This window comes from Pelobates fuscus, chromosome 4, assembly GCF_036172605.1.
Source record: "Pelobates fuscus isolate aPelFus1 chromosome 4, aPelFus1.pri, whole genome shotgun sequence".
NCBI lineage: Eukaryota > Metazoa > Chordata > Amphibia > Anura > Pelobatidae > Pelobates > Pelobates fuscus.
In genome coordinates, this window is record NC_086320.1 from 286,889,143 (window position 1) to 286,909,187 (window position 20,045).

General features: G+C 43.4%; 1 protein-coding gene across 3 annotated transcripts in view; it reads right to left on the minus strand.

Moving 5' to 3' along the window:
* Positions 1 to 20,045, minus strand: part of ATP2C1 (ATPase secretory pathway Ca2+ transporting 1) — a 203,403-nt gene that overhangs the window by 120,801 nt on the left and 62,557 nt on the right. The window contains exon 1 of one of the 3 annotated variants that reach the window (XM_063452173.1): positions 2,934 to 3,018. The exons of 1 other annotated variant lie outside the window; for it this stretch is intronic. In XM_063452173.1, the coding sequence (XP_063308243.1) occupies positions 2,934 to 2,954 (21 nt within the window). In that variant the 5' untranslated portion in view covers positions 2,955 to 3,018. Of the gene's footprint in view, positions 1 to 2,933; positions 3,019 to 20,045 lie in introns of those variants that run through there. One more of the 3 variants, XM_063452174.1, reaches the window with a different exon arrangement.

Below are 20,045 nucleotides of genomic sequence, written 5' to 3' on the forward strand. Positions count from 1 at the left end.
ACCTTAAGGTAAAATCCCTATCTTGACTAAACCTGAGAAAAGGCAGAGCTATCGCCATCACATTTTATCATTTCCCCCAGGAGTCACTAGTGACTGCTATGGGAATAAATTATTGTCTTGCTCGTGGCGAAATAATATCTATGAAGACTCCCGCGGTATCGCAGGGTCCTCCATAGACATCAGTGCAGTACTCCAGCACATGTGCGAAAGTACAGCATTGACATGCGCTCTGCCAGATGTTGTGCCAGGAGTTGAAGATAAAAGATGGAGGTGCCCATGGGGAACAGCATATGGCAAGTATAACTCATCTCTATTACACCCCTGGGCCGTGGCATCCCAGGAGGCAATATCTCCATCAAAATGTGCAAAGTACCCAGAAGATGACAGAACCGCTTTACAGTAGGACTGTGGCGTTAGGAATACAAACTGCCACTCCACCTACTATCATCAGTCTTGATGATCTCAGCCAATCCAATGCTACACCATGGTGAATCACTGGGAGGCTAGTACACATGTGCGCTAAAATGCCAAACTGCGCCAATTAAATATCACTGAGAGGTGTATTAAAGGGACAATGTAGGCACCCAGACCACTTCACTTCATTGAAGTGGCCACGGTGCAGTGTTCCTGTCCCCTTTAGTCCTGCAATGTTAATAAAACTGCAATGATTACATAGCAGAACTAAGAATTCCTCTAGTGGCTGTAAGACAGCCACTAGTGGCACTTCCTGCTTGCTTTTGGTGGCCTGATGCTGGACCTCCCCAACATCTCTTAAATTCCTATTAACCCCCCACCCGCTGGGTGACATCAGAGCTCCGACCCAGCACCGTAGGATATCGGCTCTGGTGTCAAATAAATGATTGAAGGGTTTTTTAACCCTTGCAGAGAAGGATGAAGAGGGGGTGCGTGGAAGCCAGAGGGACACGATATGGATAGTGTTACTGTTCCTGTAGAATAGCAATGCTTTTAGTTGCAAGGTTAAAAAGACACGGGAAATAATATAGAATCTCTTTGAATCAGTCCAAGCCTTCCACAACAATAAAAAAAATTAAAAACTTAAAACTGTGCTTATAATACATAGTTACATAGCTGAAAAGAGACTTGCGTCCAACAAGTTCAGCCTTCCTCCTGTTTTTTTTTTGCTGTTGATCCAAAAGGTGGCAAAAAAAAAAAAAAAAAAAACAGTTTGAAGCACTTGCAACAAACTAGGGGAAAAAATCCTTCTTGACCCCAGAATAGTAGTCAGATTTATCCTTGGATCAAGCAGCTATTAACCTACATTGAAAAAGTATATCCTTGAATATTCTGTTTCTGCAAGTATGCATCTAGTTGCTGTTTGAACGTCTGTCTTTTACAAGGCAACAAAACTGTCACAGAAACTGTACAACAGCCAGCACCACCCACCTGTTAGTACTAGCGTCCAATTACTATTAATGAATATTTGGATTTTGGAAAGAAATCCATACATATGAGGTAAATCTAACATCAAATAAAATTATACAACATCTAAAAATTCTAATTAAAAAAAAATAATTCAACAGTACTCTGCTATCCTCCAACTATTGTGTTTATTATTATTATTGTTTTTAACTCCTATCATTTTTTTTATCATTCATTTAAGATGTATATTTGCTAATAGTGAAACATTGTTTGTGAAAGTCTTGGCATAAAAGCAAACACTCCAGTAAACAGGAAGGTAGTTTTGAAAGACCTACTAAAATTACATACAATGTAAGGTGACTCAGGTACTTGACTGAAATGTGAATCACGAATGCAAGCCACAGCTCACATCTATTTTAATACACGGTTTAACCCAGCCTTTCGCAGTACTGTCTGAGAGAAATAACAACCCAGATAGGAACACCACAATATCCTTTTTTTCCACACAATTAATTGATGGCGATGCTTTAAAAATAATTACAAACTGGATAATCTGCTTCCACAAATACGCCCATTAAATGGAATTATACAAGCGCTGGCACCACAAACTAATTATTATCCAGATGTTTCTCATCTGAAAAAAGTCACGATTTTATTTGGAATGTAGATGTGGATGGAAAAAGACATTTTTTTTTCTAATATTTGTCATATCGGAATACAAATAAATGTGACTGTAGATTATATTCATGGACAACATTGCCTGAATACCAGATATTTAACAAGCTGACTTGCAGGAAATAAAAAATATATAGGATTGACTTGAACAGAACAAGATGAATGCAGTGATAGAAAAGTAGGGGAAAGTTCTAAAACTTGGAACATGAGAACTTCAACTAATGCAATCAGCAGAACTAGGTTATTGGTTTCCTTGGTGATTGCACCACTTCTGAGCTCTACTTCATGTTTCAGTTAGTGACACTTTCAGAAATCCTACCCTACATGTCAAGTCAATCGCACAATGCTTTCAACTCAAGAATTCTGAATGTGTTTATGCAGTTCATGGAACAAAAAAAAAAATTATATATATATCAAACAGCAGCATCAAAGCGATTTGTTTATTGGAGAAGTGGAGCACAAGCTTTCAACACTCACTATTAAATTGGGCATGCCTTGTACTTATAGGAACAGACAGACAATTGTTTTAGTTGCACTGACAGGCAGCAGCAGTGAGGGTGAAGGGGATGGTTATGAAGATTTGGAAAGAGCCAGAGAATGGTAGTACATAACAAAGCAATATGAGGATAAAGCACATTCCAGCCCTGAAACAGGTTGCACATTCCAAGCCTCTTAATACACACACTGCATCCAGATCCCTTGCTGCTGCCACCGAGTAATGCTTAGTGACCACTCTAAACAAATTGCCCAATTGTACCCCACACATGGTACTCTCTAATTCCCTATGGGAGGATGGCAGAGCAGACCCTGGTGCCCTAAGCACACTCAGGCACAAGCTTCCCCGCATGGAATGTTTTAAACCCCGCAATGATACTCACTTCGCGGCTCTCGAGCCGCATCTGGCTCTTTAATGGATCTTCCTCTCCTGTTCAGGAAGCCGTCCCGAGCAACAAGTGCGCATGCGCGAGGAGAGGGTCGACTCGGCAAATCAACGCGCATGAGCGATGGTAGGGTACCTCCCCCCATGCGCGTAGGAGGTGAGCGCGCATGCTTGGTAGCTGGGGGCAGAAGTGTGGTCCGTCCTCTGTGCACCGACCTCAGCTGTCCCAGTACTGTAGGTTGGTGATGTATGATGGCAGAAAATATCCCGATATACGTTGGTCATTTGTCATCAGGAAAACGGAGACGGGCTCAAAGGGCTACTCTAACCCTTTATAAAAGAATGTTATTAAATGTACAATTGCCTACGGGGAATTATTAACTTCTTATTCGGCCAGCTTCTTAGAAAAAAAACTACTATAATTGCGAGGTGGAGGCATAATTAAGGCTTTTTCTTGCAGGCAGCACTTCAGTGGAGAAGTTAATTACGTCTATTGTCAGCGCACTGAGGAAATATGTTATTTTTTTTTTTTTGCACAGAATTGACATTAGGCACAGCGTTCCAGGCTCCATAACTCACATGTCTACTAGTCATAGGCACAAAAGTGCTGATTGCTTTCTATGTGCAACATTTGAACCACAAACCTGCACATAATGATTCCTACCACCGTGACTTCTAAATGTAGAAGTGGTCATGGTGCTGGGAGTGGGAGTAACCATTTAAAATGATCAGGACTTTAGCAAGCAAGATTAATATAAAGATGTAGCAATTGCCATGAAAACAACTCAAGGAGAAGATAAATAGGAAAAAAGACAAAAAGTGGTTATAAAAAAAAAAAAGAACTTGGAAAGAAGAACTGAGCTTAGCTGACATTTGATTTTTTTTTTTTTATGTTTACAGTAAATGGGAAATAATGTCAGATACTTTAAGTGACTGTAATTATGCGGGATTATTATCTAAACTTCACATTATAGTCAATTATTTTATTATTTCTATAGTGTCAGCAAGTTCCGGAGCGCTGTACAATTGAAATCCAAATGGCCGATTCTCCCTTTTATCCATAGTCAAGTTTGCTTTTTTAAACGTAATTAATTTTGCCCATTACGATTTCTATTTTGGACAATTCAGAGTTTAATGAATAACTCCAAAACATAATGTATTTTTTTTCAGTTTTGTTTTTTTAAACCTTCTCCAACCCTAACCATAATTCTGTTCTCTTAAATTTGGCTTCTGCATCTTAATGTGGACTCAAAGCAACATTACAGCTAAAATGAGCTATAGTGATTATGGTGCTATATGTCCATGGGTGTCCGCACCCTTTTTATTTTTTATTTCTTCTGTCAAACAATTATGGAGCTCTCCCTGGCACTCTTACCTGACCCATTTTGGGTGCAATAAAGAGACACAATAGCCACTCTAACCTCTTCATCTCAGTGAAGTGGTTATAGTGTATGGAGTCCCCTAAACCAGCAATTCATTTAGTATAAATCTGTTCTAATGGTTTAATGCTAAATAAGAGTTTGAAGAAGCTTATCCTCTCTATGCTGCTTTGGCTAATGAGGAAAATTAGCCCGAGCAGCATTGAAGTGACTGTGATTAAGAGTGTCAGCTCTCTTTCAGTGTTAAACTGGTTGAAAATATTTTAAATATAGCGACAACAGCGGACTCCAGGCTCTATAACTAAGGCAATAAGGGAAGAAAGTTTTATAGTGCCTACAGTGTCCCTTTAATAAAACCTGGTTGTCTAAGATGTGTGCAGGTTGGGTTGTAATTTGTGTCCAGGGCAGGGCCGCCACCAGAAATTTTGGGGCCCCTAACTCAGCTCAGGGTCTGGGACCCCTGGGGCCCGCCTCCAAATACCGCCCACTGGGTCCACACACAGACACAAATGCACACACTGATACAAAAGGACACAGATACATACTAACAGACACACATACTGAAACAGACATACACGCATACATACTGACACACACATACTGAGACATACACACAGGCATACATAGTGATAGACAGACACATACTAACATACATACAGACACACATGCAAGAGGACATAAAGACACATACATACATACAGACACACACATTCATACATACAGACACTGACAGACATACATTCATAATGACATACAGGCATACATACATACACACAGACCTACGTTCATAATGATATGCAGACATACATTCATACAGACATACATATATAGACATGTATGCATCCAGACATACACAAACATACATAGACAGACATACATACATAGACAGACAGACATACATAGACAGACAGACATACATAGACAGACATACATACGTAGACATACATGCATGCAGTCAGACAGACATAGACATACACACAGACATACATCCAGACATGCATGCAGTCAGACAGACATAGACATACACACAGACATACATCCAGACATGCATCCAGACATACATCCAGACATGCATCCAGACATACATACATAGACATGCATCCAGACATACATACATAGACATGCATCCAGACATACATACATAGACATGCATCCAGACATACATACATAGACATGCATCCAGACAGACATACACACATACATACATAGACATATGGACAGACATACATGCATGCAGACACACAGACATGCATGTATCCAGACATACATACATACATACATGCATACAGACATACACATACAGACAGACATACATGCATACAGACATACATAGACATACAGACATACACACACACATGCATACAGACATACAGACAGACATACATACACATACATGAATCCAGACACACAGACATACATGCATACAGACAGACATACACGCATACAGACAGACATAAACATACAGACAGCCATACATAGACATACATGCATACAGACATACACATACAGACAGACAGACATACACATACATGCATACAGACATAGACATACACACAGATATAAAGACAGACATGCATGCCTCCAGACAGACATACATACATAGACATACATGCATACAGACATACACATACAGACATACATGCATGCATACAGACAGACAGACACACATACACACTTAATTTTCCAGCCACCCTCCTGTCTCTTACCTTTTCTTTGCAGGAGGGTGGCTGGGGATGATGGGAGTCGGCGCTGCTCCCTCTTCACTGCCTGGCTCTCCCTCTTCACGGCTGGGTACGCGCGCGCTCCCCTCCCGCGCGGAGTGAGCTGTGAGGAAGTGACCTCCCAGCAGCACTTGCGGCTGCTTTTTTTTTTTTTTTTTTTTAAAGGGGCCCGGTCGCACTATACAACGGCCACAGCGCTGACCGGGCCCCTGAAGGGCCGCCGGGCCCGTGACAACTGTTATGGTTGTCACCCCCTGATGGCGGCCCTGGTCCAGGGTAAACAATATCACATGTCGGAATGTTGTGCTGAGTAGAGACATTTCATTTTGATATGGGACACCAGGGAACTCAGATGCAATGGTTTAAGAGGACCCTAAATTCAACACAGGCCCATTGAACCTCGCATAGATTGGAGGTATGCGATAAGTTGTGGTGCCTAGGTTGCCATTTTAATCCGTATTAAGCCAAATACTAAGGATTAACAGTGCACTTACTTTAAGCATCGTTTGTGCACTAACCCTAGTAGAGTTATTCGATTAACAGTGAAGTAGCACTTCGGACTGGAAATACAAGTATGTACAGTGTTCCATAGGCATATTGGGTGGGAACAGTTTTCACAGCAAAATTCTTCTTCACTGGTTGGCAGACGAATCACAGTAACTACTACAACAGAGCTTGCTGCTAGGTGCTTAGAAAAAAAATAAATCCGCTGAAGCCAGAAGATTAGTCTTCTTAGAGAAACTGGAAGACAGCCAACCAGGAGAAAGTAAACAAGAATGCAGAGCGTAGCTGGCCAGGAGACTAGTGAACATGTTACAAATAGCTAGGTCAGAATGGGGAAGAGAGGAGCAGGGCTATCCCAAAATAGACACAAATAAACAATGATAAAGCATTGAGCCAAAGGTTTCTGTCTCTTATTAATGGACACAAATTTAGCTTGTGATGGCAGTGCCAGCGATACGCACAAAGGTCAGCTGATATGCTAAGCCAATAACTTCCTTTCACTACGGGTGACATTTTGCAGTTCATAAACAGAAAAACTAGACACTTTAGCGAGTAGAGGTTGGTATGTAAATAGTAGCGACATTGGGAACATGTCCCTAGTGTTTAGTGAATAAATCTGGATCTTATTAAAAAACGTGTTACTTCTTATTTCTTAAAGGAACACTATAGTGTCAGGAACACATACATGTATTCGTGACACTATAGTGTAAAATAGCTATTTTGCTGTCCGGCTTCTTCCCTGTGAAGAAATAAAGTGTTTAATCTCATCTTTTACAATACCACGCTGGTCCCGCCGCACTCCTCCTCAGCTGAGATCAATAAACATGATAATCTCAACCAACTCTATGCTTTTCTATAGGAAAGAATTGGGAGGCTATTGCGCATGTGCGGCAAAACGCTGGGCTGCGTCAATCAGCTTTTTATAATAGAGATGCATTAAATCACTGCATCTATATGGGGAACATTTAGGGCGCCCACAAGCAGAGTGTGGAGACGTTGAACTGACACAGGAAGCACCTCTAGTGACTTTCTGAGTGACTTCAGTAATGTAAACACTGCATTTTCTCTGAAAAGTATTTACATTAAACTGCCTGCAGGGACAGGCTATAGACACCAGAATCACTTCATAGCGTTATAGACCTGTAGTGGTTTTGGTGCCTATAAAGGATCACTATAGGATCAGGAACACAAACATGTATTCCTGACCCGATAGTGTTACAACCACCATCTAGCCCCGCTGGGCCCCTCATGCCGCCATAAATATAGCAAAATCTTACTGTATTCAAGCCTGAAGCTGTAACTCTGCATGATGTTTCTCAGAAAAACAAGCAGTCTGCTGATATCATCAGAAGTGGTGGCCTGATCCAATCACAGTGCTTCCCCATAGGATTGTCTGAGACTGACAAAGAGGCAGATCAGGGGCAGAGCCAGCATGATTCAAACACAGCCCTGTCCAATCAGCATCATTGAATTGACGCAATGAATCTCTATGAGGAAAGTTCAGTGTCTGCATGCAGAGGGAGGAGATACTGGATGTTTGGATGCATTTTAGGCAGTCATGACCCAGGAAGGATCTCTAACAGCTATCTGAGGAGTGACCAGTGGAGTTATCACTAGGCTGTAATGTAAACACTGCATTTCCTCTGAAAAGACAATGTTTACAGCAAAAATCCTGAAGGTAATGATTCTACTCAAAATAAAATGTTAAGAAGTGGAGCGATATCAAGATTGCAATAAGTCCCTCTCCCACATGCACCAGAGCTTACAAAAGGAAAAGAAAGGTACTTATATTTCTCACTGGATGGTATTCCAATTCATGCTCGGCATGTAAGAAAAATATAAAAACAAAAGATCATAGAACAGATCTGTGTGGCTTACTTGAAGCTTCTTAAATGATATTAAAAATACAAATAGTATCTTAATCAGCTGAATATAAAACAATTTATTACCAATGTAACAGTGTCAATTATGAAAAAGTTAAAAGTGATACCGGAGAAACTGACGGAAGCCAAGCACAGAGAGATGGACACAGGTTTCTTCAGGAAGGAAGAGATTCTTTATTTGGTTCACCGATCGGGACTCAGAGGGACTAATGTCACCAAAATACAACAAGTTCTGAGCCCCGGACAATAGTGTAGGCTCCTTATATAGGAACATAACTCCTCCCATAATAAGCTCCACCCACACATTCTCTTAATCAATCAAAACGAACAATAACTAACTTCCTGCTTGACCGCATGGCTTGTCCAGCACAATGGAGGAGGGGAATACTATATCCGGTATTCTCGCACATGCTCCGTACACTACTGATCGTATCTTTGCCACGTGCAACCAACCGACCGATACACCAGTATATGCACGTATACATGCCACGTGGTAATCTCGGCCTACTAAATTTATTTTTACAGAGATTCCACCACATTCCCCCCTTTGATGCCTCTGATATTTCACAATTACTGAGGCATCACTTAACCTTAGTTTGCATATACCTCAGGTCGCCATGAACCAGACCAGACTTTTTGATGATGTGAATCCCTCAACATTCCTCTTCCTGCATTGGTTCTCCCTGATTTAGAGCCTCATATTTATATATGGCCATTATCTGTGCAGCAGCCTTCCTCTCTGCTATATTTTCTATAACACTCTGCACAGACCTAACTACTAAAGGAATAAGACATGGTAGGAGTAGACACAACATTAAAATCAGCATGACTCCGCCTACCAATGCCTTAAGCCCTCCAAACTGCTCATACCAGTTACCAAACCAACTACTTGGATTATACCCTTTCCATACCTGAGTAGGCACATGCGCTAGTTTAACCATATGGCTAGTAAGCTCAGCTATTGCTTGCCCTTCGTCATCTATTTGAAGACAGCAATTGCTCAGGTTAAACTTCCCACATACACCTCCCTCTACTGCCAATAGGTAATCCAAAGCTAATCTATTTTGGTAAACTGCTGTCCTCATCCTGGTATTATGCTTCGCTAGAAGATTGAGCGCTTGTGAGGTCTCATTAGTAATTATCTCAACCAACGCCTGTAACCTTATAATGCGGTTGAGCATATATATTGGGGTTCTATATCCAAAAGTACCATCCTCTGCCCAAGTGGCTGGCCCATAATAGTCTATAATACGCTGGGGAGGCCATTCATCATCTTCCCAAGCGCCTATCTCTATAGGTCCCCTTTTCTTCCTATGATTCACATCATACACTTTAACTCCCAAAGTCTCACCTGTTTCAATGGGCAACAAGAAGAAGGATGGTTTGAGCATACCTAACACACATGCCCCTTCCCAGTCCTGCGGTAACTCCAAGTAGGCCTTCTTACCACAGATCCAGAACAAATTTGCTGGGGCTTTCCAACTAGATGTGATGGATAAGTCAAACCATACGTCCTTTATATTGGCATATCTTGCAAACGGGTTGGGTGGTTCTGAGACATTTGAAGCCGACCACCAAGTTGTATTCCTTATATTGTCATCATAAGCTTTTTGCCCTAGACAAGTTAATTCTCCTACAGAAGTATTAAACATTATTCCTTTCCTTGCTATACAAACATAACCTATGATGGAGGTTTTTAATCTCCACTCGGATTTACCTCTAACACTCATCTGATAATCGGCTTGTGAAGATATTATTTGTTCAATTGCCTCAGAAACGGACATTACCTCCTTTGCTTCCCAAGGCCATTGGTCTCCCATGTTAGTACCTCCACACACATAGCAGTTGGTCACATTAAGACTACCAGCAATACTCTCAGCTAAGTCTATAAACAGGTTTTTAGCATTATGGGGGATCTTATTATCTACACTCATCTCTTCATAAAAAGAATGGAAAACCTGATGAGCTTGGGATGCTACGGTATCGGTCTCTATCCCTATAAACAATATTGTCCCAGGATCTAAACCCGTCCCATATATCTGAAACCCAAATAAATTACCGAACCTATCTAAGAATTGTTCAGGATTATTTATAAGTATATGGACTGGGTTACATTCCATAGACTTACAATATGGTTTGGTAGGCAACTTAGTAACAATCATATCCTTGTCTGCTGTCTGTCCCCAAGTTGCCCACCCCACACAAGACCAATATGGGCAATAATTATATTCCTTATCTGGGCATCTCGGACTTACGTACTTGTTCTTACTACTGGGACAAATATATTTATCGTTAGACCCATACGTTCTCTCCCACTTAAGATCCCCACATACATTCCACGGCTTTCTACCACTTGATATCGCTTTACATGCATCAAATAGCAGAACACCCGAAGAATGTACGGTTTCTAACACAGTTTTATTTATTAGGGTCCCCTGTGGATCTCCATTCCTGAGGGTCAACCAAATTGTACGGGGTTGATACGCCGGATTGAAGCACTTAGGTTCTCCTACTCCTAAATGGCATACACTATATTCTATACCTAGGTATCTACACCTAGACACATATCCCTTACACTCATATTGTGAATGCCAAATTAGGGTCTGGGAAATATGGTTACCTGTTATAGTAGTCTTAATGCAAACCTCACAGCTAGGAGTGTCGGTACCTCTACCTTCCTGAATATAAAAAGACATATATAAACATTATCAATAACACTTCTTTCGACGCCTTCATCCTCAGTCTTCGTCCGTGCGATGGCACCTCAGCTTCCAGGATGTAAGGGCTGCAGGGAATGGAGTTCTGCTCTTCTTCACAGGGGTCCCTTCGAGACATCCTGACTTATAATACGTGGGTGAGTGGTCAGGCGTTATTATGGCCGTCAAAACACTCACTTACCAATCTCTTTAAATATAATTGTAATCCACAATGTCTCCTCGTCACTCCGACCGAGTCGTGCGTTTTAACTGGATCTTGCAAGGATTCTCTGGATCTCGTGTAGCTTGCCAAGAATCTACTGCTGCTGATTTAACCCTGGAGTGATGAATCCACGGAGTCACTTCAGCCACCTTTATTGCTGTAGGGGTAGACAAAAGAACAACATAAGGACCCCTCCACTTAGGCCCTAACGGTATATTATTCCACTCTTTAATCCACACTTGGTCTCCTGGATGGTAACTATGAACAGGGGGATAAATATTCACAGGTAATCTATCTTGTACCCATTTCTGTACCTCCTCCATAGTTTTACCCAACTCTACAACCTGCTGCCGGGTAATTCCTTCTCCCAACTGACTCAAATCCCCCCTTAAGTTACCAAGTACGGGAGGTGGACGCCCATACATGATTTCAAAAGGTGAGAGACCCATCCTTCTGGTAGGTGTACTTCGAATACGTAACAGAGCTATAGGCAAAAGAACATTCCACTTAAGTTGGGTTTCCTGACACATCTTTGCCAACTGGTTCTTAATAGTTCTATTCATTCTCTCTACTTTACCAGAACTCTGAGGTCTATATGCCGTATGAAGCCTCCACTTAATACCAAGCATATGAGTCAGTTGTTGTAGGCACTGGTGAACAAAGGCTGGACCATTATCCGATCCTATAGAGCATGGTAGTCCATATCGGGGTATTATTTCTCGTAGCAGGAATCGCACCACTTCTCCTGCTTTCTCTGTACGAGTAGGACATGCTTCTACCCAGCCTGAATAGGTGCACACAACTACTAGTAAGTAGCGATGTCCACCGATTTAGGCATAACTGTATAGTCAATTTGTAGATCGGACATAGGGAGTCCCCCCCATATACTGAACTCCTGGTGGTTTTACTGGTCCTTGCCTTGCGTTATTCTTAGCACATATTACACATCTTCGTACAATGGCTTGAGTCAAGTTGGACAATCTTGGTATGTAGAAATGTTTTCTGAGAGATTCTTCCATACTATCTCTTCCAGAATGTGTCCCGTTGTGATAGTTCTGGACAATTTCTACAGCTAGTGATGCTGGAATAACTATTCTCCCATCTTCTAACTGATACCATTTGTTCTCCAGGTACTTTCCAGGTTCAGTCTTTAACCACTCTTCTTCTTGAGCTGTATAAACTGGAGTCCATTGAGACAGTGGAGTCGGTATAAGAGCAGCTATATGTTCCACATATTCCTGTCTTCCTGATTCAGCGGCACGCTTAGCTGCATTATCTGCCATCCGATTTCCTTTGGTTACATCACCATCTCCTCTCAGATGCGCTCGACAATGTATAATACCAACTTATTTCGGTTCCCATACTGCTTCCAATAGTTGTAATATTTCAGCTGCGTACTTGATTTCTTTACCCTCTGAATTCAATAGTCCTCTTTCTTTGTACAAAGCTCCGTGGGCATGAGTGGTTAAAAATGCATACTTGGAGTCCGTGTAGATGTTCACTCTTAAACCTTCAGCCAATTGTAACGCTCGTGTTAGTGCAATCAATTCTGCCTTCTGTGCCGATGTTCCTTTTGACAGTGGCCGAGCTTCTATCACCTTGTCTATCGTTGTTACTGCATATCCTGCATAGCGAATCCCTTCTTTCACATAACTACTGCCGTCTGTATAGTATTGGACATCAGGGTTCTGGATGGGAAAGTCACGAAGATCTGGTCTACTTGAAAATACTTCATCCATCACCTCCAAGCAATCGTGTTGACTTTCAGTAGGTTGCGGCAAAAGGGTAGCTGGATTTAAGGTATTGACAGTCTCTAAATGCACTCTTGGGTTTTCACACAACATTGCTTGATACTTAGTCATGCGGCTGTTACTGAACCAATGATTGCCTTTGTAATCTAGCAACGTCTGTACTGCGTGCGGGACTCGCACATAGACTTCTTGACCCAGAGTGAGTTTATCGGCTTCAGCTACCAGCAGGGCGGCTGCAGCTACGGCTCTTAGACAAGGTGGAAGACCACTGGCCACTGCATCCAGTTGTTTGGACATATAGGCAACAGGTCTTTGCCATGATCCCAAGTACTGTGTTAATACTCCCACAGCCATTCTTCTTTGCTCATGTACATACAGGTAGAATGGACGTGTGTGATCAGGTAGACCTAATGCTGGGGCACTCATCAAAGCCTTCTTCACATCTTCAAATGCCTTTTGCTGTTATGGGGTCCATAGGAAGGGATCGTGTTCTGTACCCTTTATAGCTGCATACAGAGGTTTCGCCAATATCGCATAACTGGGAATCCATATCCTACAGAAGCCTGCTGCCCCCAAGAACTCTCGCACTTGTCTTCTATTCTTGGGTATTGGTATTTGGCATACAGCTTCTTTTCTCTCTGGCCCCATGATTCTTTGACCTTCAGAGATATGGAATCCCAGATATTTGACAGTTGGCTGACACAACTGAGCCTTCTTCCTGGACACCTTGTATCCTGCCTTCCAGAGAATGTGTAGTAGATCATGTGTTGCTTGCTGACATATTTCTCTTGTAACTGCAGCTATCAACAAGTCATCTACATATTGTAATAGTACACACTCTCCTGGGATGGACTTGAAATCCAGTAAGTCTTGACTTAAAGCTGAACTAAATAGGGTAGGTGCATTTTTAAACCCTTGGGGCAGTCTTGTCCAAGTCATCTGGCGTTTCGAGACCGGAATTAAAGCAAGCAGGTTATACGGATTGGGCACAACTGGATGTATACTTACGACCGCATCATTGACTGCTCTCAAGTCCTGCACAGGGCGATACTCATCTGTACCGGGCTTTTGAACAGGCAGCAATGGGGTGTTCCAGGGGGAAGTACAGAATTTTAGGATACCATACCGTATGAACTTATCCAGATATGATTGGATATTCTTCTTAGCCTTTTGCGAGATATGATATTGCTGTAGGCTCACTGGATAGACCCCAAGTTTTAGTTCGATTCGAATAGCTGGAATATTGCGAGCAAGTCCTGGTGGGTTGTTCTCTGCCCAAACTCCTGGTATATTGAACAAGGATTCATCACTCTTAGGGTTTTGGCTAGTCAACGCTGTATAAAGTCACCACTCTTCTTCCTTTGGTACTGATAGTGTCATGATACCTGAAGGTCCATTAAACTTTAAAGATGTCGTTCCATTTGGTAGAAACGTTATCTGCGCTTGTAATTTTGACAGGAAATCACGTCCTAACAGTTGGACTGGGCATTCAGGCATATAAAGGAATTGATGTTTCACTATATGGCCTCCCAATGTACAGAGTCGACTTTTAAGAACCGGCTTTGCAGCACTCCTTCCAGTTGCTCCTATGACAGTGATAGTTCTTCCGGATGGAGGAGCAACTAGGTCAGTCACCACCGAATGTTCAGCACCAGTATCAATCATGAATGCACTCCTTTTTCCCCCTATTGATACACGGTCGCCATGACCGTGTCAGCCAATCCCACAAAGTCCCTATCTTCTCTATCGCGGGATCTCTGCGCTGCAGGATAATATCTATCCTCCCTAACACTTCCTCTATTGTTACCATTACTCCCTCCGGGACCTCCTCTACCTCTCGCTCTGCCTCTATAATTACCATATCCTGCCCTGGGTCGGTCTCTCTCATACTGTTCCCTTTGTGGACACTCACTTCTCCAATGCCCTTCTTCTCTACAGTATGCGCACTGATTCCTACTCAGGGGTTCCCTTTTCCACTTACTATCGCCCTTATCCATTCCCCTTCTGTCTACGCCTGCGATCGCTACCGCTAGCATATCCGCCTTTTTACGCATCTTGCGCTCTTCCTCTTTCTTAGTCTCCGTTTCCCTGTTCATATAAACTTTATTAGCTACTTCCATTAGTTGGGTTATGGACATCCCTACAAACCCTTCTAGCTTTTGTAGCTTGCGCTTAATATCTCCGTAGGCTTGGCTGACAAAGGCAGAGTTAACCATCCGGGAATTCTCAGGGGCCTCCGCATTAAAGGGGGTATTCAAGCGGTATGCCTCCAATAATCGGTCATAAAAGACACTGGGCGATTCATCACTTTTCTGTAACACCTCAGCCGTCTTAGACATATTAATAGCTTTCTTTCCTCCGGCTTTCATGCCAGCAATAATAGCGTCTCTATAGGCTTTTAAATGAATCATGTCTGCGCCATTGGCATTCCACTCGGGATCAGTGTTCGGATAATGGGCTGCGGCCCATGCTGCTTGGTTAGCTTGATTTAGTGTACGAGCTTCTTCTTCCAGCGCTTTAATGGCCGCTTGGTTTATCCTAGTCCTTTCCTCGTTATTAAATAATGTCATTAGTAATTGCTGGCAATCAGCCCAAGTAGGATTGTGCGTCTGGACTATTGAGGTGAACAGATCGGTCATGGCTTGAGGTTTGTCGGTGTATGAGGAGTTATGGGTTTTCCAATTAAAGAGATCGGTAGTCGTAAAGGGGACGTATACAAAGACTGGGTCAGCATATTGTAGTTGGCCTTCATCATTAAGGTGTGTCGTGCCGGGAGTCAAACGAAGTGGCATTTGATAATGTCGGGGTTTGAGAGTACCGGTCAGTTGTCGGGTTAATATGGGGCTTCGTTGAGGTGCGTCGGTTAGGGGTTCCAGTCGAGGGGTAGTAAGGCATGGGGATGGGGAAGCTTTACTATGGGGAAGGTTAGTGAATAAAATATTCCGGGCCGGGCTAGGGGGAGCCTGACCGGAAGCTTGATATGGCGCCAAATCAGGATATGTGGGGTTAACGGAAGTAGGTACCGGAAGGGGAGGTTTTGTAACAAGGGGGCTGGACTCTGAACTGGAGGAGGAAGTAGATGGGGACAACGGGGAAAGGGGTGTAACATTTCCAGCAGCACTTCCTCTTCCTGTAGAGGAGGAGATAGGGGCGGCATAGGGATCTCGGACTCAGGGGGCGTGTCCAAAATGGGCGTAATCATGGCCCTAGTGGACAAACGAGTCCTGGCCACCATGAGGCGACATTGCTCCTCGTGGCATACTCGGATCCATCTTGGCGAGTCATTTATGGCCTGCCTCCAACAGTCAATGTATGGAAACTGTCCGTAAAGTTCAGGCCTACCTGATACAGCCACGTGTACACGCTGTACCAGATTAGGATCTAAACTGCCACGTGGCGGCCATGCGGCAACCAAAGTAGGCCATTCCCTATTACATAATGTTATCAGGCGTGCTGGAGACATTTTTACCCCAAAATCACATTTTGTATATCCCTTTTTAAAATTCTTTAACATGCATCCTAAGGGATCCAAAATCGTCGAATCCGATGCGCCCATACTTAACAATGGAGCGTTGTTTCCAACGAATACTATACACACACTCTATCAACGGTCACACCCATTCCCTCGGCAACAGCACCACGTGGTACAGTTACTAAGTGAAACGCACACAACAAAAACACTCAGGGAATTCCCGTACACACACAGCTGTTACACCAGTCACTAAGTACCTAATACTATGCCCTTTGGCGAAACTATACAGTCACCCACGCTATAATTCCCTATATTTGAATTACCCGTCTATAACATACCCCAGTAACATTGTCTTTACAAACAGTAGTTACAGTACGGTTAGCATAGGTCAAAGTACAATTTAAGGTCACAGTACAATTAGCAGTGGTTATGGTGTTAGACATGCAATATAGACGACAATTATTAGTACTTATATACAGTGTTAGTAATTATACATGATTATGGTACCGTGCGCTATAATACAGTTACACACTATTCACACTCTCGCTAGACAGCAGAGCTCACGCTATCTAGCAAGATATACACGCTACTAAAAACAATCTTTAACACATATACAATTCCCAACTAATCTATTGGCCAGTACCTTGATGGACTACCTAAAACTATCTACATCCGTTTTGGTTAGCCACACTGCCCAAGCACCACATATAGCGAACTAGAGGGCGGAATTTACAACAGTACCCTCTTAGTCTATCTACTCTATCAAAAGTCTAGTGGGTTCCAAATTTACACGCCTTCCCACTTAGCCAAGATAGGTTGAGAGCTAGCGAACCGAATTTACACAGGCGCCGCTTAGTCTCCCGGTCCCGCCGACCTAGCGAACGTAATATACACCCTAGAACGCTAGTCTAGACAATACACCGGTGTTCGGCTAGGGCTATTTACACAGGACCCCGCCTGACTCCATACCAAAATTAAACGGGCTTACTAAAGAGCGTTTAATTGAGCGGTGCGCCTTCGCTCCTTCCCTCCACTGGAGGGGGCCAATTCCATACACAATTCAAACCCCTTATGGGCCTACCGCACAATCGGTATACCCCTAGTGGGTCCGCCGTCTAAAAGAGCGGTTGTCTTACCTCCTCGTTCCTGAACCTGAGTTCACACTCATCGACGGGGACACCTCAGCACTTACTACGTAGAGGCCGATGATCTCCTGGACAACAGACCAGTGGCGCCGAGACGAAGGGAGGTCCACGCAGAAGTTCTTTATTTGGAGATTCTTTATTTGGTTCACCGATCGGGACTCAGAGGGACTAATGTCACCAAAATACAACAAGTTCTGAGCCCCGGACAATAGTGTAGGCTCCTTATATAGGCACATAACTCCTCCCATAATAAGCTCCACCCACACATTCTCTTAACCAATCAAAACGAACAAGAACTAACTTCCTGCTTGACGCATGGCTTGTCCAGCACAATGGAGGAGGGGAATACTATATCCGGTATTCTCGCACATGCTCCGTACACTACTGATCGTATCTTTGCCACGTGCAACCAACCGACCGATACACCAGTATATGCACGTATACATGCCACGTGGTAATCTCGGCCTACTAAATTTATTTTTACCGAGATTCCACCACAAAAGTAAATATAAAACATGGGCATACAGCACATCACTGCTTAGTTAACAAACCTAAAGCAGGTAATTGCTCGATACACAAACAAAACAGACTACTGCTAGATACATAGGACATAGGACAGGTTTGCTGCTTACTAGATAGAGTGGTGAGTAAAACGGTATATATTCCCGTTACTCACAAACAGGCTTTCCCACACTGGGAGATGTCTCCTGGGTTAGGGGATCAGTGGAGTTCCTTTCACTGTAGTCCGGGTAATGTGCGAGCGATCAGCTGCTGCTTTTTTCAAAAGTCCCGGTTTGTTGATAGGCTCCGCCTCTTCTCAAAATACTTCCATGTCTGTCTACGCGTTTCTCCGTTCACAGACGGCTTCGTCAGGACGTAATGTGCTAAGTCCCTCCTCACTCTCAGGGTTTTTATGTGACAAGTCTTGCATCTCATTGGTGTGTTCCAACTCACTTAATTTGCATATGTGGGACATCCAAAGAGCATCCAGACCGGCAAGCTCATTGCCTGAGCAAATAATGCTTGCTTTACCTTCATTTGGAATGGGCAGCCCACATTTGCAATAGCAATATACATATGGTCATTAACAAATATATATACAAGATTTGGGTAATAACATTTTGGGTAGCAAAATTTAAACCACAAAATTAGTACATTTTAACAACAAAAATATGTGCAAATTCAAATGTATCCACACTCATTTCCTTTTAGATGCCTAATTGGTAAATACATATAAAGAGAGAGAGAGAGAATATGTGTTAGGATACATTTTTCTTATTCTCAATCATATACATATGTCTTATGATTTTTCCCCTCTTAACTGTGCTTTAAGTGGCATTTAAAGGGACATAGTGATAGTAAAGTTTTATTGATTAAAGATAGATAGGGGCGTGGCTTGGACACGGAGCGAGCTGGACGCGTTTGCTTAGAGCTCCGCTCCGACCGCGCCGCGAAACAGCTAACAATCGCTTAAAAAACTGCTACCTCGAAGTATAATTGCCCCCAGGGATGGATAAACGGCCCCCCAAGAAGAACCCTAAAAAGGGCCATGAAGCAGGCACCTCCGTGGCGGAGTTCTTCACGGCTCCACGTGCAATGACCCCAGGCTCGCAAGATGGCGGCGGTGGGGAAGATGGAGGAGAGAGGCCTGTTAATAGAAATGGAGCCGCGGGATCGCAGAACACGGCTGACACAGCCCAAATCTTGTCCACCCTGGCAGAGGTAAAGTCTTACCTGGCTGGGGAGATTGACCGCTCCACCAAGCTTCTCCGCAGCGAAATCCAGGCCATAGGTGACCGAACCACAAGGCTTGAAGCGAGGCTGGAGGCCACGACGACGGCGCACAACTTAGCCATCACACAGGTTAACCTACTGACGGCCAGAATGGCGGCTGCCGACCTAGCCATCGAAGATATGGCGAATAGATCGCGCCGCAATAACGTACGCCTCAGAGGCCTCCCAGAGAACGCGGGAGAGGGGCCTGTAGCAGACATAGTGACCACCATATTGAAGCCACTGCTGCCAGATCTCCCAGAACATCTATGGCACATTGAAAGAGCACACAGAGCTCTGCGGGCAAGGAGGTCTGATGCCAACTACCCAAGGGACATTGTAATCAGGTTCCTACATTTCCAAACCACGGACGCCCTCCTCAAGAAAAGCAGGGAGGCCCGGATCACCTTCCAGGGAGCTGACTTATCCATCTTCCAAGACCTGGCACCAGCTACTCTACAGAGGAGGAGGGAGTGGAGGCCCATTACAGAGTCCCTGCGGGATGCAAGTATCCGCTATGCTTGGGGTCACCCCTTCAAGCTCCTAGCATTCAAGGAGGGCAG